This window comes from Ambystoma mexicanum, chromosome 4q (assembly GCF_040938575.1).
Source record: "Ambystoma mexicanum isolate Mex_15411 chromosome 4q, UKY_AmexF1_1, whole genome shotgun sequence".
In the NCBI taxonomy this organism is placed as follows: Eukaryota; Metazoa; Chordata; class Amphibia; order Caudata; family Ambystomatidae; genus Ambystoma; species Ambystoma mexicanum.
Window position 1 is genome coordinate 125,907,926 of NC_090928.1, and position 25,994 is coordinate 125,933,919.

Consider the following 25,994-nt stretch of genomic DNA (forward strand, 5'->3'; position numbering starts at 1 on the left):
ATTTAAGGAGCAATAAGATGTGACAAGGGGCAATTCAGGAGTCTGAGATGTGACGGGAAATGTGAGTGCCATAGGTCAATTCAGCTGAAAATGGGATGTAACGATGGGCAATTTAGGGAGAAATAATAGCATCATAGGTCCATTCTGGGGGCAAACAGACATGGCATCAAGCAGTTCAATGGGCAGTGCAAGAGACATGAGGCAATTGAATCTATGTGATCACTGCGCTGCCCATAACTGCGCCACCGAAAATGTCAATGCCAATTATGGCACAGTGCAGTGATCAAATTGATCACTTTACCCACGTCCCCAGCCCACATTCCCCTACCCGACCCCCCCAACCCACTTACCTTTATGGCAGCACACATCTGTGTGCGCCGCCGACTCCCCGCTATCCCACAGTGTCAGATCCTCCCACTTATGTGAGTCGGAGCTGATGCTACACGGTGCTTTTCTTTTAAACAATTAGTTTTTTACTTTCTTGTCCCCCACTTACCACAATGGCAAGTGGGGACACCCCTGCAAACCCCGACTCCTGTTACTGCGGCCAAGGAGAGCGGGGGACACCCCCGCAACCCCTGCTCTGCTTGGGTGCACTAATGGGATTCGGTAAAAGTCACAGTTACGAGGTCGACATTGTGGTGCATTTCCGAGGCAATTGAGCATTCAAAGTAACAGCAACATGTTCAAGTTCTAGAAGCAATGTGAATGATCTGGAAAATGTAGGGGGCATGGCATAGGCCATTACCTGGGCAATGAGAGTGACATGGGACAATTCCATTGGAAATTGACATGGTAGTGCCAGTGAGTGGCTAAATGGAGGTCAATGTGCCTAATTGTCACACCTCCCTGTTCTATGCTGAAACTTTGGTCTGTTTACAGGCAGTGGGGGAATCCAAGAATCTTTTGTTATGTAGGCAGCCCATGCCAAGATGGCCACAACAACCCACTATAATGGAGCAGACGGTCCAGTTATGGAAGAAGAATATCTCTGACAATTCAGATCAGTGCCCAGTGTCTCAATGCTCAATATTTGCTTCCCCTAGTGGACGTTATTTCCTGTTCTGCCCTGTTTGTTTTTCTGCTTGTCCCCCTTCTTCTTGTCAAGCCCTTGGGCCACCTTTCCTGTGTATTCCCAGTGTAATCATTTGGGGGTTGCCAGGGGTCGCAGCAGGGACCCTTGAGGAACCCTTTGCTACCCCTGTCTCCCTTCCTACCCTTAAAAGAAATGGAAGCTCCTGGGCAGTGACCAGCGTCATGTGGCTCTTTGTTTCGGGAGTGGCAGGCTTTTTTTTTCTTGTTCAGGCATCTTAAAAAAACAGGGAGTTGCACAAGTGTAACACTTTGAGCAGTGACCCTAAATAAGAAAGAATATAAATAAAACATATTTTTTCTTTCAGCAATAATTGCTAGACTCATTAAAGGTTTATTTGAGGTACACTTCAGGGCGTGAGTCACAAATGTTGTCTGTTCTTAAACACTTCAAATTCATAATGCAGACAAAAACGTCCAAAAAGCATTTAGAGTAGAATAAGCATCCTTTTAGAACTATGTATTTTGCTTTTCCCAAGTTTACAGTTATAACTTGTTTTTTCTGCCGTTGCCTCTGTTACGATCATCACAAGACATTCCATTCGGTGTCCTCGATCACTTTTCAAAATCCTAGTGCATAAAAGGTTGAGTACAGTGTAGACATGTTTGAGCATAATTTAACACGGGCTAAATAAAAAATAAAAAAGCATTCGATTTTACAAAGAAAGAAACAGATTCTGTGAAAAAACGTAGCAATTATGTTACGAAGATGTGCACATTACTTTGTAGGTTGTACAAGCCGAGCCTCCTTTCCTAACAAGTATTTCCCATGCTTCTTTCCCAGACCTTATTTCAAACAGGATCAAAAATATACTTTGTAGTCTGGGTGTGACAATTACTCTGTTTTGTATGACCCCCACTGCAAGCCATCTACGCATATTTACTTTTCAAAATGTTATATCCTCTTACCGTGACGTCACAGCATAAGAATATGGAATTCATAATTACCTGCTGTGATGTCATTTCAGGAAGATACAGCATTTTCATTGCCACTCTCTTGTCTCTTAAAGCATAGCACTCCTGCCACATCAATCCACAGCTCCCTCGCATGCTTCCCTTCTGCAGTGCTGCTCTGTGAGCACAGCAGAGGCAGGGCTCAAGTCGAGGGTACACGGGGGACGGAGTCCCCCCACTTTATTCAGAGGGTGGACTCAGTCCCCCCAGCTAAAATGAGAAACATTGAATGTGCTCTTTGAATTTAAGCCAAACTCGGGGATCAAACGCAGTGGTCAGGTTTGTAGCCCGGACACTTCACCACTGCACTATGTAACCTGATGAAGAATAACAAACAACTAAAGGTGAAATGTCCCATTTCGGTACAAGTCTCATGGAAAACATTTGTATTGGTTCTTGGAGTTTAAAACATGCACACCTTTTAACCTTTTCAAAAACACTATTAGAAGAAAATATCCTCTCTTGGTTTTGTGTATGTGTTGATTTTATGGAAGGCATATGTCATTCGTCCTGTGCAATTTGAGTGGTTATGCAAAACCAATTTAATGAAATGCGCATATTTTACCTTGATATGATAATTTCTGGCTACGTCACATCCTATCTGGCTACGTCACATCCTATTTGTTTGTTGATGAGTCCCCCCACTTTAATTTTTAGGACTTGCCCCCTGAGCATAGGGTGTGGGAATGGAACACAGCAGTGGCATACACAACAGAAAATAACAGATGGGTAGGTTTCGAGCGCAGGCTTTACTCTTGTTGTCTATCAGATGTCACTCAGAACCACTGAATGGTATATATCCCTGTAGTCGCTCGGTAACTAGCTATAGTACAGGGCAGCCTGCAATATCCATATATAGGCCTGGAAATAATGGGCCTCATTGCGAGTTTGGTGGTATCTGGGCATTAAATCCACCAGATACCACCAAACTGCATTACTGTTACCGCCACTTGGTCCGGCAGAATTACCGCCAGATTGCAAGTGGAGGTGGTGGTGTAACTCACCATTTTTGCTGTGTTTTGTGTAGAATTACCGCAGCAGAAATCCACTGCGGTAATTCCGTCGATTTTGACAATTTTTCATCTGAGAGTTGGACGATTTACCTCCAGAATATTCATGGAGGTAAATCCTCAACTCCAGGAAAATACCTGTAATATGGCAGAGCAGGAAAAGTGGCAGTAATTCCGTTACCACCAATTTCTTCCTGCTCCGCCATACTTGTAATGTTCTTAATATAAGCCAGTTTTGACGTCACAACTGACTTGTAATAAGAACATCTAATCACAACCGCTCTGTATTAATTTATTACGCGCCGTTGTGACGGTCACCATGCCTGCTGCTTGAGCCAGCACAGAGCAGAACTCCAGCTGTCACTGCTGCACTGTAAGCCGTGGCAAGCTTTTCAAATTCCGTGCTTGTAAAATAGTTTTCCCTGACACTTTACAGACAGTAATTGACAAGGAGGGCCCCGGGGGGAACGCAAAGCGTTTCCCCCCAGGGGGGGTTTTGGCGCTGCACATGGCCAGCGAGTGGCCGTGGGGGGCAGAGCGCCTCCCGAGGATATTTAAGGGGCCAGGGAAGGTTCGGGAGGCAGGCGACGGTTGAACGTGATGATTGCCTGTCGCCTGCTCCCGAGCCTTCCCTGAGGTAGCTGGGCCTTCAGTGCTGCAGTGTAGTGTAGGTGAGAGGGCTAGGTTGTGGGTTTTGGGGGAGGTTAGGCATAGTTAGCGCAGGAATATTAAAAAAAAAAAAAAGAATTCTTTATAGTCGGGGGTACTGTAGATAAGGTACCCCCCCCTTACTGTAGCAGGCTCCGGCCTCTGTTAGGGTCCGTGGGTTGCTGGGTTCTTGTCTGTCTCGGCGTTGCGGGTTGTGTTTGCTGGGCAGGAGTACAGACGTGCTGGGGTACGTGGTTCGGGTGTAGGAGCGTTTCGTTTTAGGTGGCATTTCAGGGCAAGTGCCTTGCTGCCACGGGTCCTCTGGGTTAGTGTGTGGCAGTTTTTATTTTCATCGGTCGCGCGTCGGGTCCTGTGGGTGCACGTATTGAAGGGGAAGCGGTGTGCGGTAGCCGTCTAGTGACAGAGGGGGCAGTGCGCGGGTCTTAAAGGGACCGCGCCAATTTCTCTTTTCAGTGCAGTGTGGATTACATGCCGTAGGAGGCAGTGTGCTACGCAGGTCTTAGCGGCCCCAGTGTTAGTGGGCTGCTGGTGTTTTATTTCATTTCAATTAAGGAGCCAGGGTAGGGGGTTTTTGAGGGCGAGGGCAGTTGTTAGGTGGGGGTAGAAGCAAAAAAAAATAAAAAAAATAAATAAAAAAAATAAAAAATAAAGAAAAGGGGATTTTAGGTAAATAATTGTATTATTTATTCCCAATAAGGATTTAGAGGTGTTTAATTACCTCTTTACAAAAAGTTAGTAAATTTTCAGCCCAGTTTCCTTTTTCTGGGTTTTTTACCATCCTAGGATAGTGTAACGCTCACCTGATTCCCGCAGAGGCGCCGGTCTTGACTGGGTGAATGCCGTATCTTCAAAGGTGATGTGTAACACACGGTTGGCTCTTTGGGCTGGACCTCTGTGCACTGTATGTCTGACTTGAAGAGTAAGATGTCTGCAGATAGAAAATATGGGATTAATGAACTGGGGTTATTGGGTGCCTCTCTCCTCTTCCCTTTCTCTTCTCCTGTAGAACCCCAAAGGTTAACGCCCTCACCTTAGGTAAGTGAACGCCGAGCTCTCCATCTGCCTCGGGGCAGGGTGCCGTAACCAGTTTCTTCACTGGATAAGGGTGCAGGCCTCTTGACCTCAGAGGACTGCTGTCCGTCGTTAACTGCACGAACGGTAAGTTCTGGGCACTTCAAATGTCTTGAAAGTCTTTTGTAATGATATCTCTTGTTTTGCAGGGTTCCGGCGATGGCGGATGGCGGGCTGATGAGAGTTGAGGATCGAACCCGCGTGAGGAATAGAAGCGCCTGGAAGCACGTAAGTAAGCGCTTGTAGCCTGCTTCACAATGCGCACTAACTGTCCCTTTTATCTTGCAGGTACAAGTTTGGAGCTTTAGAGAAGCTGAAGGGTGCTGGAATACCCACTGGATTCGGCGTGGGAAGGAGTAATGGCACGTGAGTAATAAAGTTGCCCAATGTCTTTAAACGCACCTTCTTTTGTCTTTCAGATGCGGGATGCAGCGCCGAAGGCCTCCGGAGCGTGCGAAGAGTAGGTAAGCCTTTGTCTTTCAGATGCCGGAATGCAGCGCGAGGCGTTGGTGACAGCCGATGGACCAGGTAAGAGATGCGCTGCCACTGAAGACCGTAGTGCTAACCTGTTCTTTCTTTGTCTTTACAGGTGCTGCTGAAGACTGGATTCCAGGATGGTAAGCCTTTGTTCCCTTAGGCCCAGGATCAGAAGCAGAAGACACGATGAGCGTTCTGCTGCAGAGAATGCAGAATAACACAAAGCAAGATTCATCCATCGGGTGTGGTTTAAATAGCCTCCTGTAGTGCTTAGGTGTCTCCTTCCACAGCCACGCCTAGGTAAGAAAAGAGTTCCTGCTTTCCAGAAGAGTTCCAGTGTTCTGAACCTAGGGAGTGGCTCCTGCCCCACCCAACAGGAAAAGTAGTCCCAAACAGAAGAGGATCAGGGGTTCAACTGGCAGGTAAGTAAGCAGCATGGTCTGCTGCAGGTAAGTCCACCCAAGCATTATGAGCCCGGAGCTTCCAGCGCTGGGACTGGGCATCTTTATGAGCCTGGTGCCACTGGCGCCAGGACAGGGTCCAAAAGGTCCCAATTCGGACTGGCTGGCACTCGGAACCGGGGTTATGGGTCTGCTTCCAAGGGAGTCGGGCAAGTCCTGATCTTTTGGAAGCAGAGATCATGACAGTTAGGGATCCACGGGTAGGTTCTGGCTCGGGGGCTTAGGTTTGCTAGGTTAATTTTTCAAGGGGAATATATATTGTAGTGCACATTCAGATTAGTAGTGCTTGATGGTGGGCCAGGGAGCCAGCAAGAAGGGTCTGGTTGATGCTAAGGCTCTGAGGGAGGCCTTAGAAATAATTAGTAGGGCATCCAGGGCCCAGTTGGAGGGGGCAGTGGGGGAGGTCACTGGTGGAGAGGTCACGGGCGAGGGGGAGATAAGTGGTGGTAGGCCGCAGCGTAGAGCAGCGGCAGATGGGGCTCTCGCGGCAGTGGTGGCTTGCACCCCCGCGGCGTGGAGAGGGGAGGTTTGGGAAGCCAGGGGCAGGAAGTTGAGGAGAGAGATAGACAGGAGGGCGCCCGGGGGAGAAATGATTTCGGGTGGGCAGCCATTGAGGGAGGGAGTGAGTAATAGCCCTAGGGAAGATAGGAGTGCTCAGATGGAGATGTATCAAAGGACCGAGAGTGGGGCCTGTGAGGGGGTGCAGAGGGGGGTGACAGGGCAGAGGGGAAGAGGGGGTAAATACCTGCAGAAGAGTGCAGGTGGGAGAAGGAGGGAGAGATCCCCATCAATTGAGGAGGTTAGAGTGGGGCGCGGAACGGCCCCCCCGGGTAGGAGGAGTGAGGGCGGAGGGCGCTGCCCAGCCCCCTCTGGTCAGGTGGAGGTAGAGGGTTTTAGTACGGCCCCTCCTCCGTCAGCGCAAGGAGAGCCTAGAGGGTGCAGCACGGCCCCTAGCAATGAGGATTCCAGGGTGGAGGACGGAACGCCTCGCCCGAGAGAAGAGGACCAGGCAGGGGTTTCCGCAACCCCGCCGAGAAGACGTCAAAGGAGTGGCGGGGCGGAAGCCCCGGGCTCGCAAGAAGAAGATTAACTCAACTCGGGCATGAGCTCGCATCCGCAATGGTATTTAAGGGGTGATGAAGTTGGTTTGGAGGAATATGTGGGGCAATGGGAAGTAGAAGGTTATAGGGCTGCAAGGGAAAGGGGGGAGGAGAGAAGAAGTTTGAGGTGGGATCGGGAAAGGCAGGTGCAGGGTGGTCAGGGCGCAAGAGGTCGGGGGAACTATTGGCTGGGTGAGTCTGCTGATATGTTTTGTCCCCGCAGTAGGAGCCCTCTAAGAAAAATGAGGAGCATCGGTGTGGACGCCAGACCACAGACGGGCTGTGTGGAAAGAGGTGAGCGGGAAAGGGAATGGGCATCTGCATGGCATCAGGGGGACAAGAGAAGGGGGACGGGAAATTAAGGGTCTGGACTGCAAGGTGTAAGGAAAGAAATTGGTGTACAGGCCATTGGAGCCTTGGGGGATGGGAAGAGCATTTGCTCAGTGGAGGTCCAAACGGACAAGGTAGGGGAGCCATTGGTGCTCGAGGTGCAAGTGGGAAAAGAAAAGGAGGTTGAAGTGAAAGGCAAGGAGAAAAAACTGCCATACATGGGTATAACAAAACCGTTGGGGGCGCACTTGATGGCAGCGACAAGGTAGAAGATTCAGGCGGGGGAATTTGTAGATGTTTTTAAGTTGCTCCATAGGGAAGTGAGAGCAAAGGAGGGGTATAAAGAAGAAGAGAGGGAACTGGCTTCGCGCCGAAGGGTCCCGGTGACTATCGAGAATTGGACGTCAGCATTTATCATTTATGCCAGTGTATATTGTGAAAAATTCCCGGAGCGTTGCGTGGCCCTGCTTAAATATATGGACGTAATTTAGGAAGGCGTTCACGAGTTTTGGGGGTTTAGCCTGGGTACGTTATGATGAAGAATTCAGAGCGAGAATGGCGGAGGACAGTCAGGTGGTCTGGGGGGAGATAGACATGGATCTTTGGCTGCAATGGATGGCTCCAACGAGGCCTGCCCCGACATTGCACACAGCAAGTGGGCTGCCTGTGCCTTACCGGCCCTTTCTTGGTCACCCCGCCCATGAGGGGGTGGGGGGAGGAGGCGGAGGACAGCCCTCGACAGCATGTTGGGCGTTCAATAAAGAAGGCTGCACGAGGTTGATGTGCAAATTTAAACACGAGTGCAGCAGGTGTGCGGGTCGGCATCCGGTTACGGATTGTTTTCAGGCAGGGGACAGTGGGTCAGGGCGAGGAGCGGGGCAAGGAGGTGGGGGGAAGGACCGCATGTCAGGTAAATTGGGGTGTGCTGGTAGGTCGGGCTCAGTTTATCGTGAAGGGAGGGGGGCACAAGGTTTGTTGAAAGGTTGTGGGGGCAATTTAAAGGGGATAGGGAGGGGTGAGGAGGAAGAATCTTAGGTAGAGGAGGGCCGCAGGGGGTTGTGACTGGAAATTGTTAAGGCGTGGTGGCCGTCGTTTGGAGGGCAAGGTCGACAGTGGTGAAGCCCTCACGCTTGCCGCACGACAAGGTGAGTAAGCTTCAGGCTGCATGGACGGAGTTGCGGGAGCGCCTCTGGTGCAGCAGGGGGAAGTGAGGAGAGGGGTCTGCATGGACGGGGGTGCACTAGGGCCCCGGGTGCAGCTGGGGGGAAAAAGTGGAGCAACGAAGCAAGGTGCTGGAAGAGGAATTTATGTGGAATGTCTGCATGGACGGGGGCGCAGGTTTGGCCCCTGGTGCAGCGGTGGAGAGGAGTAAGGAAGAAAAGGGGCCTGCATGGACGGGGGTGCACTAGGGCCCCGGGTGCAGGTGGGAAACAGGGGTAACGGAAGCAAGGAGCTTGAGGATTGGTTATATAGAAGGGACTGCATGGACGGGGGTGCAGGTTGGCCCCTGGTGCAGTGGCGAGAGGAGTAATAAAGGAAAGGGCCTGCATGGACGGGGGTGCATGTGGGCCCCGGTGCAGGAGGGGCAACGCAGGGCCAAATTAATAAGGTGATGGAAGGTGGGGGGGCAAGGGTGAGCAGGAGGGTAATAGTTTAGGGGAAAAAGGGGGGCTAAGTGGGTTTAGATGTATTGTTTAAAGGCTAGGTGAAAGGGGCGAAATATAGAGGGACAGGTAGGAGAGGACCTTGGGTGTTTCCGGAGAGGGTTAAGGAGATGGCCAGAAAGGATAGGGTACTGAGGAAGGTGTTACTAGGGGTGTGGGAAAGGTAAGGAAGTTGGAACTCAGTCATTTAGGAGGGGTGCAGCATCTGAAGGTAGCAGGCTGGGCTATTCAGAGGAGTAGGTGAGAAGGTTGGGATTCTGGGAGTAAGGGAGATACAAAGAGTATGCCAGGGACCGGGTCAAACGGAATGTCTTTATAAACATTTTTCAGTAGGTAGCAGGAGTGTTGCATTTATCAGGATGTTGTTGATTTGTAAGTGATTTTTGTAATTTCTTTTTCAGATGCTGCTAGGAGGTACGGTCAGATGTCAAAAATCTGGTTTTTGGGTCATTCTAAGGTTAGGTGGGCGGGGAAAGAAGCTGAGAAGAAGGTTGTTGGCAGGCAACTGGGGTGCAACTATAAAGATGTTGTGGTAAGATGGTCCGGGTTTGGGTGGCTGGGCTGGGATCAGTTGCTTCCTATTTTGTCTGGGCTGGGGGAAAACTATGGGCCTCCAGATGTGGGGGATTAGTCTTGGTGGGGAAAATGATTTGGTAAGGGATACAGGGGTGGCTCTTCTTAGGTAAATAAAAAGGGTTTTTTGTTATGGGTCCGACAAGTGTGGCATCAAGCAATCTGTAGGGGGGACTAAGGGTTTGCCACAGAGAGCTGGCAGGGGAGCGAGAAATGAGGGTCCGTAGAGCAGGCAAGGAAGGGGATAAACAGAGAGATGGTAGAATTTTGTACATCGGTGTCAGTACAGGTTTTGGACCGTAAGGAGAGGGTTTAGGAAGGATTGATGAGATTTAGAGAGGATGGGTAAACTTTCCAGTTTTGGGGAACAATCATTATATGGCGGACTTGAGCCCTTGGCTGGGGGATTGGTTGAGGAGTTGGAGGTAGGAAAATAGGTGGGGGGGGGGGCAGAAAAAACACCTCGGGGGAGGGTTTTTCTGGTGCCGGGGGCATGGCCCCTTTTGATGTGGGGGGAGGGAAGCACAATGGGGGAATGACACGGGAAAGGATGGGGTGGCGCTGTTTGCACAAGCGGGCCACCACGGGAGAACAGGTATTGAGCCTGGAGGGGCATGGCCCCGGGGAGAAAGCGGGACGCCTGGAAAAGGGGTAAGGAGACGGTAGGGCCCAAGGGATAGTTATGGAAGAAATGGCTTTATTTAATTATTTAATTGTTGGGTAAAAAAATTAGAATGTTTAATTATTTAATTGGTTGTTTAAAATATGTCTTTAGTTTGTAAGGCCATGGAGCCAGGTAAGCGTTTAATTGTAAGCTTTGGCCTGTCACATTAAAGCGACCTTTTCCACTTTGAAATGAGTCTGGGTTTTTGTGCAGTAAGCCAAAAGGGAGGCCCCGGGGGGAACGCAAAGCGTTTCCCCCCGGGGAGGTTTTTGCCACTGCACACGGCCAGCGAGTGGCCGTGGGGGGCAGAGCGCCTCCCGAGGATATTTAAGGGGCCAGGGAAGGTTTGGGAGGCAGGCGACGGTTGAACGTGACGATTGTCCCGCCCTCCCACCCCTTTCATTTTGGGTTAGGTCTGGTATCTGGTTTTATAAAAGGGGGATGGGGGACCATTGTACTTGGTTTCTGCGGGGGTATTTTACGTCCCATGTCAAATTCTTACGGGGTTTTTATTTTTGGGCTGTTAAGGAGCTGTTATATGGTAGTTTTGTGTGACAGGTCGGGGCATCAGTGAAGTTGTAAGGTACAATTTTGTTGCTGATGTGGCAGGTCAGACTGGCTGCAGGTCATAGGAAGAGGGAGATTGGTGTAGAGGGGAGTCTGAGGGGTATTGAAGTGGTCCTGGCTCCGGGGGCATGGCCCCTTTTGATGTGGGGGGAGGGAAGCACAATGGGGGAATGACACGAGAAAGGATGGGGTGGCGCTGTTTGCACAAGCAGGCCACCACGGGGGAACAGGTATTGAGACTGGAGGGGCATGGCCCCGGGGAGAAAGCGGGACGCCTGGAAAAGGGGTAAGGAGACGGTAGGGTCCAAGGGATAGTTATGGAGGAAATGGCTTTATTTAATTATTTAATTGTTGGGTAAAGAAATGAGAATGTTTAATTATTTAATTGGTTGTTTAAAATATGTCTTTAGTTTGTAAGGCCATGGAGTCAGGTAAGCGTTTAATTGTAAGCTTTGGCCTGTCACATTAATGAGTCTGGGTTTTTGTGCAGTAAGCCAAAAAGAACGGTTTATGGTGGATTGTTTAATGTGTACGTCTGGAGTTTCTTGCATGTGAGTAAAATCTACGTGTTTTTACTTATCCTACAGCACACAACGAAAACGATTCATTTTATTAAACTGCAAAAAGCTATTTTTTAGCAACACATTACAAGCAGCAGGTTAGCTCCAAACTCATTCTACATTAATTATACGGAACAACACATGGAAAATCTCTGACATTAGATTGAGCAAGAGGCCATGTAGTGACAGAGGGAACGTGTGCTCTTTTATTATAAGGAATACAATAGACCGTACTGTAGATCAAGAGGATCTTTGCAAGTCACAGAGGAGTTCCATGACCTTCTAAAGGAACTCGCCCTTTGCCCTCGTTCCTCTATGTGATCACGGAACTCCTCATTAACTTGCAATATCATTATCATCTAGGGCAGTGGGCAGGTTATACCATATATTTCTACTTTCATACCAGGAAGGCCATTTATGTCTTCAGTGCTTCTTTTAATGAATGCTTGGAAAGCTTTCCTTGTTTTCATTTCTCACTCGCCCATGGGCACCTCTTATTCTGTCTGAGAGCCAAAGGGTAGTCCTCCGAGACACTGGCCCGGGTTTTTCTGCTAGGGCTGATAACTGTGGAAGAGCAGGTAACTATAAAAGTTAGTATTTCAAACCGCTACAGCACCAGCTGCAAATACATGTACTCATTATTGATCCTATAAGGGTGGCAGCCTTAAATGTTGTGTCACGATCCAAACGTGTGACTTACAGACCCCCATACACAGTCGCTGCCGCAATTGCAACATTTCCCTATCTCCAGGGGCATGTTCTCTTCAGGAGGTATGCCCACAGGCCAGCGGGTTTCATTGCCTTCTGATCACAAAATATTACAAAACATTGGGATTATGAAGGAGCTTGCAACTGGGTAAGGGATGAAATGTATACGAACCCTGACGAGTTTAGTCGGGACCTCCATCAAATTGCTATTGCCCAGCTGCCTCTCCTGGCATGGCATCTTCTAGTGCCAGGTTATGGCTGCACCATCTGGCTACATTGGCATACCTGCGAATTACACAGGAACTGGGAGGGATGGAGGCGTGCTATGCGGCTGTGACAAGCATAGGTGATGCCTGGACATGACCACTGTAAAGATATGTAATAGAGTTGGGAAACTAATTTATTCCACCCAAATCGTAATGCCATTTTGTCATCATACAATTTAATAAGATCCATTTTGGTGACTGTGTGCTGACGGCGCCCGAGGTGGCTGTGTAGGAATGTCTTTACTGTTGCACATGCTCCCTGTAATAAGGTCACAGTACCCTTGACATTCGGTAAGTGGTTCCTTTAAATTGATAACATGAAAAGCCCTATGAACTGAGAGTACAAGAGACGAGTGTCATCTTCCTAACATGACAATGCTGACTATGCATTCATGAAATTGTTAGTATTCCTGAGTAGCGTTCCTGTAACATGAATGCAAACACACAGTAGAATTAATCTACTGAATACAAATTGTCAAAAACATTCAAATATGTTATTATTGAAAGTAATTCTGAACGTAACTGTTTTTTTTATTTATTTTTTACCATAGCGGGGTATATAATCTTCTGGAATATTGGATTATTTCGGAGAACTCCACTCGACGAACCCAAGGTAAAAATATTGCTCGGTATCCTAGTCTTTATTTGTGTCACATTTCAATTAAAATACAACTGGTGAATATTTGACTATTACAGTAAAATCTGTTGTCTCTAAATTGGCTTCAACGTTTCCCAGACATAGAGCAGTTCTTATTAATATTAGTAGATATCCCTTTATTTGTCGACCAAAAATAATAGTGGATTTATTATAGTGCCAGTTTGGCTGGTATGTCTTTATCTATGTGATCACTTAGGAAAAAAATACAGAAGCCCAAAATACCATTTGTTGTTTTCTTTAAACCCATGTCTCCACATATATATGTGGGGGAGACCCCCGAAAGCCCCCTTAAAACCCTCACACAAATGTGCGGCGAAATGCAGCATTTTAAATTTGGTATTTTGGGTTTTGGTATTTTCAGCCGCGCAGTATTGGGGTGATGCGGTATGTCTCTTTTGCATTTAAACAAATGCATAAGCATCATGTTAGGTGTATCTTAAAAAAGCTTCAGCTTTATGATCGAGCTCTTGAAGACAGATATTAGAGGAGCCCTCCTGGTGTCAACCATCTGCGACATGACGCAGAATGTGCACATCATAGTGAAGGCTCTACTAGAGTTGCAGCCATTTTGTAGAATTAAGTGGACCTGTTTAAGTTTGGATAAAGTTGTTGTATGTTGCTTTCAAGTGGCTCTATTGTTTTCATGCTGCCTGGTACATTATTCTGTTTACATGTGTATGCAGGATTATACTTTATGCTATTGTAGATCCTATTTAAAAATGTTCTTTTATTTTTCTAAATAGATGGCACTGGTAGCTGCCACTGTTAGTCTGGTTAGGGAATATAATAACACAGCTTCCAATCAATACCAATCAGCTGCTCCCCGATGAGAGAGTGCCTTTCATAGGGCTTTTGCATCCTACATCCCATGATACCCATCTTTGAATGGTAGATCACAAGTGAATATGTCATTGTTACTTGTGTGTCTCAGCTCTGATGCAATCTTTCTTTCAGTGTGGTTTTTTTCGTTTTTTACAGGAGAGCATTATTGCTTTGTGAAATTAAATTTTGAGTAATTTACAATGCATTGTAGTGAATGGATTGCTGCATTATATTAAAGGAGAAAATGTTTGCTTACAGGTTATTTTTGCAAGCTGGTGTAATTCAATTTTGCAAAACATATATAGTCTTAACTCCAGATAAATCCTACACAGCATGATTTGTGGACCTTCTGGCCACTGGAGTTTCGCAATGAATTCTACATGTTTGACATGTACATTTAGAAAGCAAAGCAAGCAAGATGAGTATTTAAACAAGATGGCACATCATTATTCTTTGTGTCTTTATTGAGGAACAAACTCACTAAACAAAATGATACAGAGCATTTCATTCAAAGTAGGCAGTACTTCAAGGCTACCATACAAAATCAAAAAGCGTGCATGCATGTGGTTTTAGGAGACAAAGGGCCTCATTACACGGTAGGTGCTAAACCATGGTGCTATTTGCACCATGGTTCATGCCGGTAATTTACCGATTCCGCCATGGCGGAATGGGCGATTACCACCCCATTCCGAGGTTGGCGGGGCGGTAATTCCCCATGCTGCCATAGCCCTTCCCCATTTTTGCCCCATAGGGCAATATGGGAATGGGGAAGGCGCTAAGTACGGTGCCGCAAATTGCGGTACCGTAATTAGCACCAAGGTCCCTTTGCGGGTCCCTACTTTAATGGCTGGTCTACACCAGCCGTTAAGGTCGGGTCCCCCAAAGGGACCTCGTAGTAAGGCGGTAAGGGTTAACGGTCACCTGTAGGATTACCGGTGACCGTTAACCCTTACCGCCTTCCGTGTAATGAGGCCCTTTAAAGTGTCTTCTGTATTTTACACAAATAATTCAAGCTAATTCAAAGTGACTTTTGATGTACTTACCAAACCATATACCAAAGGTGACTTGAAACATGTTGTTGCATAAGAAACATTTCAATGTAACAAATCTCGAATCTCAGACCTCCTTCATATAAAAACAAATATTTGTAGTAATTGTTGAATTAGACATGATGGCAGTACTCCTCAGATTTCACAATTGATTTTTACAATGAAAGTGCCACTTGGTATGGCATTTATAGCATAGAATGTCAGGTGGTACAATAAATTGGAGTCAGAGAGGGTGTTGTGATACCAAGTAATCGAGAATAAACTTGAGATAGATCTCTATTTCATTTTGGTTCTCATTGCGGAGGTCCTGGCAGATGTTGATGAGGTATAATGCCTTCATAAACCCTTTGGCTGAGAGCTAAATGGGAAGATTCTCTAAACAAACTAATGTGCAGATCAAGAATAATCCCAAAATGTGAGTTCTGAATTTCTAAGGGACGGGTTCAACGTCTGTCCCTATTCCTACATTGCGGCCCTTTCTTTTTTAGTAGTCAGTGGCGTTCTCTTAAGAGGCATCACGTTCTTTGCAAAGTCACCTTGGTCTTCCTCGAACTGCTGCTATCAAGCACCACCTGGTGCCCCAGGTCACCTGATGTTGGCCAGGTATCACACCCTTCAATTTGGGTAGACCTCAGGGTACTGTAGCATTGACCTCCTATGGAGGGCTCTCAGCTCCCTCTTATGGCTAGTGAAGGTCTGGGGTTCCCCTTTGAGCTCTGGAGTTAGATTTGTTATTTCAACACGCATGCAACTGTTTCCACAACCACTGAGGTGAAGCATGTCTTTCATCATCTTTGTGTTTCTCTCTGTGGCTCTTTGGACGCTTTCGAAAAACCCCATGGACGTCCACTCACTGGAGAATGGCTCTGAAGGCATAATCTAAGTCCAGCATGCTATGCTTCACCCACTTAATACGAGGCTAGGGATGAGGTAAGGGCCCTGGCGGCCCCCCTGTATGCCACCTCCAGAGTCAAGGTCGTGTAATGGTTGTCTGTCCCTGGCCCCCATTGCCTCCACCACTTCTTCCCCTCACCTTGCTTCAGTGACTGTATCACCTTCCTCTTCATTTAAATGGAAAACACCCTTGTTTCTTCTGATGTGGCTAGGGGGTGTCTGCACAAGAAGTCTATATTAGTTGGTAGTACCCATTCCTATTTTTTACTGTAAAAATGAACGTCTGTAAAGCCAAATACCAGCTCATAATTTAGGCATTTTTGACTTTGTTTCCAGCCAGCGGAAGTTAGGGGAGCATTTATTTATTTACTTGGATATTTATTTCAGCGCTCAAAACCCTGAGGCATCTAGGCGCTAGTTACAGAAAGTGCTTACTATAGGAAAAAAGAAGATGCAGTATGCAAACTGGTAAAGCCTCTCCTCATGTTACGGCAGACATGCATACAAAAGGATATATTTGGTGCATGTATACAGAAGATAAAGGTGGTATGCATATGTTGCGGGGGTTTTAACAGATATAGGGCCTCATTACGACCCAGGCGGTAAGTTACCGCCTGGGCCGTGACTTTACCACCATGGCGTAAACTACGTTTACGCCATGGTGGTTGGCGGACTTACCGCCCCATTCCGACCTTGGCGGGGCGGTAAGTCCCCAATCCCCATTTACCCTTCCCCATTCCCATTTTTGCCCCATAGGGCATAATGGGAGTGGGGAAGGCGTTAATTACACCACCGTAAATTACGGTGGCGTAATTAACTCCACGGTCCCTTAGCGCCATGGATTTTAACACCTGCTAAAAGCAGATGTTAAGTCCGCCATGGCGCTAAGGGACCTCGTACTCAGGCGGTAAGGGTCGGCGCTGTTTACGCCGCCGTAAAACCCTTACCGCCTGAGTCGTAATGAGGCCCATAGTGCTCGTCTTGTAAGATCATAGGACGGACTCTAGCAAGTGCATGGGTAATCACAGAAATGTAGCCAAGTGCTAGTTTAAGTTCAGAAAGTCTGGTGGATTGAATGCGTAAATTGTATCGGGTGCGGACTCAGCACGTCGCAGTTAAGTATGGTCAAGGGGGACACCAGGAAGCGCTGGTAGTGATGCTGAGGCGGTAAATGGTGCGAATCGACCATAGTAACCGGAACACCAGATGCATAAAGGAGCGATTACTGATCCGCGGGTTCAGTATGAAGGCACAATAAAGGGGGAGAAGAGCGGAAATGGTAGGGAGTGCAGAAACAACATATTTTTCAAAAGTTGGTGCCCAGTGGAATGGTGGGTGCTCTTCTTACCGTGTAGTTTGTGATAGAATTCCAAAGCTTTTGGTGGTGTGGGTGAGGCACGGGTAGTGGAGAAAGGAGTGGCTCTCCGAGCCGCCGCTCAGCCCTGGACAGGCACAGACAAGCCTGCAGCCTTTCCCGAGAGCCTTCCCCAGAGGAATGAGCTAGCTTCGCCTGGTGGCAATGAGGAGGCCCGGGAAATGCACAGGGCCCAGCCAATCACAACTGATAGAGGGAGGCACTCCTTCCAGCTGAAACATGGTACTGCATTGATGAATATGGCAGCGGCCATCTTAGCAGAGCAACCAGCAACAGGCTCCAGTCTGGATGATGATAGAAACAGATGGTATCAGGTGCTGCCGAGTGGAGACCCCTTGACTTCTTGATGGTATGGAGGAGGGGGGACAGGCACAGTCACAGACAGGCCTGCAGCCTTTCCCAAGAGCCTTCCCCGGCGGAAGGATCTGTCATTAACAAAACATGCCATCCTGCCAAGGGATATTTCAATGATTCTGCTGTAAACTTGATGGTGAAACCTGCTAGTTAAATGGTGGCATCATTGATGCTACCTTGGGAACAGGTTCTGCTGTGCCTTTTGCTTCAGTCTCATTCTTGTAATAGGACAGAGCGAGACCTATTTTGGAGGCCTCTGTTTTTTAAACAAAATCATTGCGAGGAGTCCAGAATAACGGAAAGATGCCATTGGGTGCTCTTCAAATCCATTAAGGCCTCCTTTCATTTGGGGGTCTTCCTCAGTTGGGTGGACTGTCTTGAACAGGTCAGTCAAGTGTTCAGCATGGGGGAGAGCTACTTCGGTATAAAACAGATTTAGTAGCATGCCAATCCCAAAATAGCCTGGATTTCCTACTTTGTGGTCAGTATTGGGACCTTTTGAATCACCTCCACCTTTCCTACCAGTTATTGGACCAAGCTTTTCTCACCTACTTGAAAACAAACCAGGCTCGGGAGTATATAATAGAGTTTGACTCCTGTTCAGCTTCTCAAAGGGTTTATATCACCAAATGCAACGGTTGCATTTGTTCCCCTCAGGTTTACAGTGGGTGAAAATATTGTCAATGTAGGACCCTCCAAAATGTTGATGGGTTCGAAGAAGGGTTCATCAACCTCTGGGAGGCAGCAGGGGCACCATAAAACCTTAAGGCAGGAGAGTGAGCTAGTATAGTTCTTCCACTGTGGACAAATCTGTTTTAATTGGTTGTATGGGCCAGTGTAGCATGCCCATATCCTTATGCCATCTTGAGCATTTGATTGTACAGTGAGTCTTCAATCCTTTCAATCATAAAGTCTATCTGGGGCATTGGATATGCCTTGAATAGGGAAATGCCATTACATTTTCAAAATTTAATGCAAAAGTCACAGCTTCCCTCGGATTTCCCCACTAGCATAAGATTGGGTATCTCCAATCACTGTGGGATAGTTCAATGACTCCTGTCTTCTGGACACTCTGGCTGTCAATTTGACATCTTGTTTTTGGTATACAACAACATATACAACACGTTCCGAAAGTGGACTATGAAGTCCTGAACATTCCGAGTCTGATAAGACTCTAGTCCCTCTAAGATTAACCCTGAGGTCAGCTGTTACATCCTCTTTTTTTGGTCTCTGCATTTCATCATAAGCCCTAGTGTAAAGTCATCCTGATCTGTCTATTCTTTTAACCAGTTTAGTTTGTAGAACTGGGAAAGCTTTCTTCGTTCTGGCTGCTGGATCTATCAGTTGAGATCACTGACAACCTCCGTAACAAGGTATGTGTCGTGCCACTGGGCAGGGAATTTACTGTCAGAAGTTGGCAACAGGACAAGGACCTTATCACCAACTTTGAATCATCTGAGTCATGCCTAGTGATCGTAGATTCTCTCCTATTTGTCCGGAGCTACGTTCATGTGTTGATTCAATAATTCACGAACCAGGGCCATCCAGGTTTGATTGAAGTGCTCCTCTAAACTACCCAACAGGAACTTGAAAATTGGAGTTTGGGATATCTTAGCAGGCAGCAATGCCTTAACTTCCTCCATAGGTCTTGCCATAACAGTAGAACCTTTAGCTTTGAGAATCTCACTTAGGGACCCCCATCCTAGAAATGAAGGGTACTTAATGCTTTAGGATCTACTGTGTAATGTTATTTCACAATGGAAAAGCTTCAAAGTAGCAAGTGGCCTAGTGTACGATAACCAGAATGTAATGTTTTCCACAGTGGAGGAGTCTAAGTGTCCCATAATATCAATCCTAATCTTTGGATTGGTTCCAACATTTTAGGATAAAGTTGAAAATTAGTTCTTCCTACATCTGCCCTGAAGGTTATTTAGCAAATCATGCATGTCTCACTATCTTGGGTTGTCTGGTGAAAAATACCCAGCCAGAAGAAGAGACTGAGCAGATGCTCCTAGGGTTGGGATATCCTATAATGTCTTGCTGTCCTATTGGCATAAGTCAATGCCAGTACTGCTTGTTGGTAACGAGTGGGGAGTAGGAGTAATGCATGGTCCCATCTCCTTTAACAATATTTTCACCCTGATATAGTAGCCCTCGTTTTTCCACAAACAAGGGGCCATGCTTTCTGTTCCCCTCTTCTATGGGTATCACCTGCCAGAATGCAGTGACAAGTCATTATGCAGTAAATTCAAGAGATAGTAATAGGGCTTCTGATAGCTTCATCTCTGGGGATGGGACACATCATAAAGGTAAGTAGACCCAAACCTTTGTGTCCACTGTTTGTTCTAGGCCAACTTCCTTAATCTCTGCAATAAAAATATCTGTTCAACTTGTGCTATGGAGTATACATAGTAAGAAGCGGATGGAAGGTCAGAATATTTAATAAATATCACCATAACTATGCCCTGATAGTCTCTGTCTATCAGTGCTGCCACAGCGACAATTCCATGGTTGGCGGGCAGCCCTGACGTTGTAGCTAACTAACAGGTTCCCTTCGGCAACTGCAGTAGATCCTTTAAAACTAGTATTCTATCTTCAGCCTCCACTATCATATCAACCTCAATACCTTCAACTTTCCATGTTGCGTGGTAGGGCATCTCGGCTCTATCTGATACCGAGATTAACGTTTGTGGGTGTGGAGCTGCAAAGGTTGTGACCTCTGGCTCAGGGCCTATTGATTCCACTTCTAACACCATTTTGAGATGCCAGAGGGAGCAACAAGCACAACCACTATAGGGTCTCACTAGAAGAATTCTGGTGGAAATAATTGCACCGCACCCATTACTTTTCCACATAAACCACAGAACCTCATAAACATGAAAATAATATTTTTTTATGTTGCCAAGCCTACATGTCCTATTTCAACAGAAAGTACCAAAATCGTTTGCACCTTATACAGTAATGTGCACATAATTAATTACAACATCAGTGTGCAGTTAGTTCCCTTATTTAACACAATCTGAAAAAGAGACAATTGTGGTTTTCATGATGGCATTGCTTTGCTTTTCCAATGCGTTTCGAGTTAAAATAACTCTCCATCAGGGAATACCATCTGCCAAATTATACCATGTTTATACAAAGTTATCCAAATAATAATAGGTGTCATACTCAAATAGATTCCATAGTTCTCAAAATAATCTAACTTAATATAACCTATTTCCATACAGGGTAAAAGAACCATTGTTGTGCATCGTGTTGCATTCTCAGTGCAATTAGTATTTATTCTATTCTATTCTATTATTATTTATTTTGCGCTACATACCCAAAGGCCTCAGCTCGCTCACAATAGACTCTCATACACATAACACAAAGAAAAAAAGGAGGTGATAGCAAGGATCAAAGATAACCGATTAATGAATACCTCTATCAAATGAGAGGGTCTTAAGACACTTCTTAAACTGAAGGAGACAGGAGCGTGCCCTATGCTGCACTGGAAGCCAATTTAGTTTTCCTCTGAGCCTCAGTGACATGCTCTCGTTCCCAAGACCACAAACTGCACACACTGCCCCATTTTGAATTACTTGCAATTTCTTGATGTCTGTCAAAGATGTACCCATAAGAAGACTGTTACAGTGGTCTAGCTTCATTTTGAAAATCGCACAAGCCACTGAAATCTATTGTACTGAGGATATCATTTCTTCAATCTGGAATCTGTTCCAACAATGAGAAACTCTGTTTTCTGATCATAAAGCGCTAACGAATTTAGCGCCACCCAAGACTGTATGGCTATGTGCATTTTATTAATGGGAGAGGAGTCCTGTGTGTATTCCCCTGAAAGCTCAAATACAATGTGCATGTGGTCTATATAGTTGGTGTAAACCCAAACCCTCCAGGCAATCACAAAGTGACTTAGTTTGGATATTGAACAATTAAGGGGATAAACATTATCCCACGGGGATCCCACACATAATAACCAGAGGCGTGACTTGACGGTCTTCCTTGGCCACTCTAACAAGCCGTGATCCCAGGATGGATTTGAACCAGAGTGCAGCCACATTGGAACACCTTCCTACTTTGATCAACCTTTCAACCAGCTAGACATGGTCGACCAGGTCGAACACAGCAGATAGATCTAAAGGCATAAGCAATGCCTTTAGAGCTTTGTCAATGATCTGAGTAATATTTTACTTTAAATCCAGTAAGGAAGTCTCTGTTCCATGTTTCGTACGAAACCCAGATTCTCACTCCAAGCGCTTTATAGGATTCAATAAAGTAATTCAATTGCCAATAGGTGACACTGTAAAGAATTTTTAAAAGAAATGCAAATTTGTTATGGGCTATAATTTGCTGGAACAGCATGGTCCAGCTTATCTTATTTTAAGATGTGGCGTAATCCACACCTCCTTGAGGCATTCTGGAACCTGAGTTTCGACAAAGGAAAGATTAATAATTTTTGTAAACCATGGTAATAATGGCTCAAGAGAGTCTTTAAAAAAGTAGGCAGGACAAACATCTCCTTGACAGGTGGTGGTTTTCATGTTTTATATTATATTATAGACCATACTTTCGGTTAGTTCCTTGAAGGTGAATAGAGACTGTGGGGGTCATTACGAGTTGGGCGGTAAGGGTTAACGGTCACCGGTAATGATGCCGGTGCCGGTAAACCCTTACTGCCCTATTCCGAGGTTCCTTAGCCGAGTCCCAGCAGGAACGGCTGGTCTGACCAGCCGTTCACTGCGGGTCCCGTTAAGGGACCTTGGAGCTAATAACGGGCCCGCAGTTATTAGCGCCTTCCCCATTCCCATTGAGCCCTATGGGGGCTCAATGGGAATGGGGAATGGTAAGCTGAATGGGGACTTACCAGGTCCGCATAGGTCGGAATGTCCCGGTAAGTCCCCATTCAGCCAGACCGGACCCGGACCCGTGTTTGGAGGCAGCCATGCCGCTGATAGCGCCATGGCTACCTCCAAACTCGTAATGACCCCCTGTGCCTCCGAAATTATTCCTGAATCTAACAAGGACTCAGGTGACAAGGAGGATTTCTTGATCACCAATAAACAGTTCTTAATAGCATCTTGATGATAAAAATTGATCTTAGCAAACTCCTCCTGAATGAATTGACACCAATTGTTATCCACTTCTACGATGGAGTTATTATTAGAGTTTTCTTCTGATTCATGTAGGATAGAAAAGAGTTCGCTGGAATTGGACTTTGCTGCAATGATTCTCTCATTAAAATGATTTTGCTTGGCCTTAAAGATAGCATGTTTGTACTCTTTTACAGCCATCCTATAAGCTGACAATGAAGTAGTACATGGATTTTTCATCCAACTATTCACAAAGGGTGTCCAGTTAAAGGATCAAATACAAAAGGTTTGAATGCAAAAGGTGAGAGTCAATAGGATCGAAAACAAAAGGTTAGAAATGTTTTTATTATATATATTTTTTTGGGTTTCCGTATAGGTAAAAAAAGTGTTTTTTACCCAAAAAAACAGGGGTTGGGCCCCCCCCAAAAAAATAAATAAAAAAAATAAAAATAAATTTCGAGCCTTTTGTTTTCGGTCCTTTTGATTCGAACCTATTGTATTTCGAACCTTTTGATTCGAACCTTTGACCTATAACCTTCCCAAAGGCATGTTTCCTTTTCCTGGCTTGCATAACTTTCTCATTGACCCAAGTGCTTCATTTCACATCACCTTTAGGAATTATAGTGCACAAAGAGCTAATGCATCAGAGGCAACATTGGTGATCTGTTGAAATTGACTTGCAAGATTTTCACCAGGGACAACGGGAGGAAATGTAGCTAGCTGAGGTCGGACCAGAGTAGCAAAAGCATCAGAAATAGCTTTTTATGATCCCTGATTTTTTCTGGTTTCCTGGTCATGAAGCTGGAAGATGATGTAGATGATGGGTACAAAAAATTAAAATAAATGAAATGGTGGTCAGGCCAACGACAGTCTTCCTTAACTATAGGAGAAATTCTAATATTCCGGGTCTTCACCCAATCAAGGCTATTACCCTCTGTGTGGGTGGCCATCTTAAAGTGTTGCTAGAAGCTGTTAGCTTCAAGAGAATTCATAAGGGAAATAGCATCAACATCTAGGCTATTATGCGCCCACAAATTTAAATCTCTAAAAGAGTACTCGAAAAGGGGACTTCAACAAGTCTATACAATAAAAGTATGCTCAAAGAGGTAGTTGCATTAATACTAAATTTTACTGAAAGGGACTCACAGTGATGAAGATCTAACATGATAGTACTGTGGATTTTAAGATCTTTTAAAAGAAATAAGTGCAATACCCATACCCCCGATCAATGTAGTGAGCTGTTAATAAGTTGTACCCCTCCAGAGTGGCAAGAAGAGAGGTATGAGTTGAAGAAACCTGGAACCAGGTTTTAGTAATTGCAAGCAAATCCACTTGCGATTCTGTTAGGGAGAATTCTATCTTTAGGCTGAATTTCCTAACCTAGTGAGTCCCCCAGCAGCTTTGCTGGATTTCTGGAGTTTGTTTTTTTCTCCTGCCAAGAGTGAGACTCTTTTTCTCCCACTCTTGGACATGATTTATGGTGTTCCTTTGACTGTTAATGTGTTTTATGGGCTATGGGGTCCTTTACTCCATAGGGTCTCATGTGTTTTTACTATGTGTGTTACACAGCACCCTCCGTGCAGTAACACAGGGGTGTCATAGTGACACCCCACCATAGACTCCATACCTTGGGACTGTCTACTGTCTCCCAGGGCATGTAAAGTCACTATTGGCTTTACTAGTCCCAAATTATGAACAGAAACCAGTACAAACCATCATATTGTGGACGTACTGGTTGGGGCAATGCAATTGCCCCGGGGTCTGTTAGTCGAGGGGGCACGTCTCCGTCCCCCCTGATCGAGTTTTGGCTGGTGGCAGTGGATACTACTTTTTATATTCGACCTCGAATATATCCCTATGGGATTTTCCCATTGTTCGAGGCTACCAACTTTAACTATTTCATTCTCATAGCCTCGAACATACCGCTGGTTTATTTATTTAATATTAATTCGCCGGTTGGTATTTTTTGCCAGGACTCGATTCTAAAAGGGCGTTTGTGTTCTCTTCTGTGACTCCAACCCAAGTCGAGCCCTTTGTTCCACTTTTTGGCGGGCTTCTCCACAGAAGCCTCCAAAAGTGGTGCCACTCTGTCTGGGTACCACAGGGGGTGTGGGAGGGGGTTTAGGCACCCTGGACTGAGTTACCTTGGTAACTCAAGTCGCACTCTTGTGTGATTGGCCCAAGTGGTGAGCCGGCCGGCTCACCACTTAGCATGTTTGATTGACAGCTAGGCTGGGTGAATGGGGGTGTGCTGCATAAAAGCAGGGCTTTGGGGACTGGAACTTCAGAAGTCGCCACAGGACCTGAGAATCCGACGAGGGAGAAGCTGAGCCGACCTACCACGACGACACCACCGGTGGAGCCCTGCGGAACCGACTCACCACTTCCCGACGACAGAGAAGATCTCCCGGCTGGAGAGGCTTCTTCCCCTGACTGGTGGGCACAACCACTTTACCTTCTTCTCTTCGCACCCCAGCCCGGCTTGTGGTCGAATTGCCCGTGCCAAGCACCCCGGCAACTGGATAGCCACTTACCACTGGACCGCGAATAAAAGGACCGCTCCTTTTACCTGAGAACTCCGCGGCTGGTTTCTTCCCTGGCAGTCCAACGGACTCCTGTCTTCCTCCCCGACGAGATCCTCTCTTCCCCCGGACGAAGCACCAACTTGCATCCGCTGCCAGGAACAACTGCCCCCGCTGGAGTATTCTCACCACTTTAAGGTACCGTGTCCACCAGGCCTCCCTTTCTAAAGATTGCTACAAGGTAATAATAACCCCTTAACCTTCTGGTTTGGGCTGGCCGCCTTGACCCTCTAACTGGTCCCTTTCTGTGGTCCAACTCTTTTTGAACCGTTACAAGACTTTTTTGCACTGCAACCGTGTGACCTTGGACACATTTCGTTTTGATCCTCTTAAAGTGGATCCGGCCTACTGACTCTAAACTCACGGTGGTACTTTGCCTTCCTCTCTTGTTGTGTTTGTGAAAAAGTGTTGGGATCTGTCTCAATTTATTCTCTGCTTTTCTCTCCCTTTTAAAACGAATTATGAGAGTGCCATCTACGTTAAGCACTCACCGCTGTCTGAAAATAAGTGGGGCTTTACTTAAAACTTGTCTAATATTCTGCTAAGGGAGTGTATATCTTTTAGTGACCGTGTTTTTGAATTGCTTACTATTAGTGCCTTTGTGTTTTTCTAGATGTTGTTTTAAATAAATAATTATATCTCTTTGACACCAAGCCCTGGTCAGTGTTTACGTGTTCTATGGTGTTCTTTTGACCTATTGTGAATACTCTGTATACTGCCTAACTCTGCTTGAGGGAAGTGTGACTGCTCAGCCACAGCTACCAAGTAAATCTGTGTGGTACAGACTGCTACCAAGTGGGTTTACTGCCAAACACCTGTAGTCCTAAATCTTTTGCAGTGGTCCCAGAGGGAACTGCACAGGTTTCTGCCTAACAGTGGTGTACAGCAGTGGGATTTGTATTGAGTAGATACTTTAGTGTGTTTTTTTAACACTTTAGGACAACTAACCACAGAGTTTAGGACTAAAAAGCTGATTTTCTTACTATGTCTGCTATGGAGAGTTATAC

At 46.2% G+C, this 25,994-nt stretch overlaps 1 protein-coding gene across 1 annotated transcript in view; it reads left to right on the plus strand.

Moving 5' to 3' along the window:
* Window positions 1-25,994, plus strand: part of WDR64 (WD repeat domain 64) — a 1,979,698-nt gene that overhangs the window by 1,483,209 nt on the left and 470,495 nt on the right. Inside the window, exon 22 of the mRNA XM_069607651.1 lies at window positions 12,718-12,779. Within this exon, the coding sequence (XP_069463752.1) occupies window positions 12,718-12,779 (62 nt within the window). The remainder of the gene's footprint in view (window positions 1-12,717; window positions 12,780-25,994) is intronic.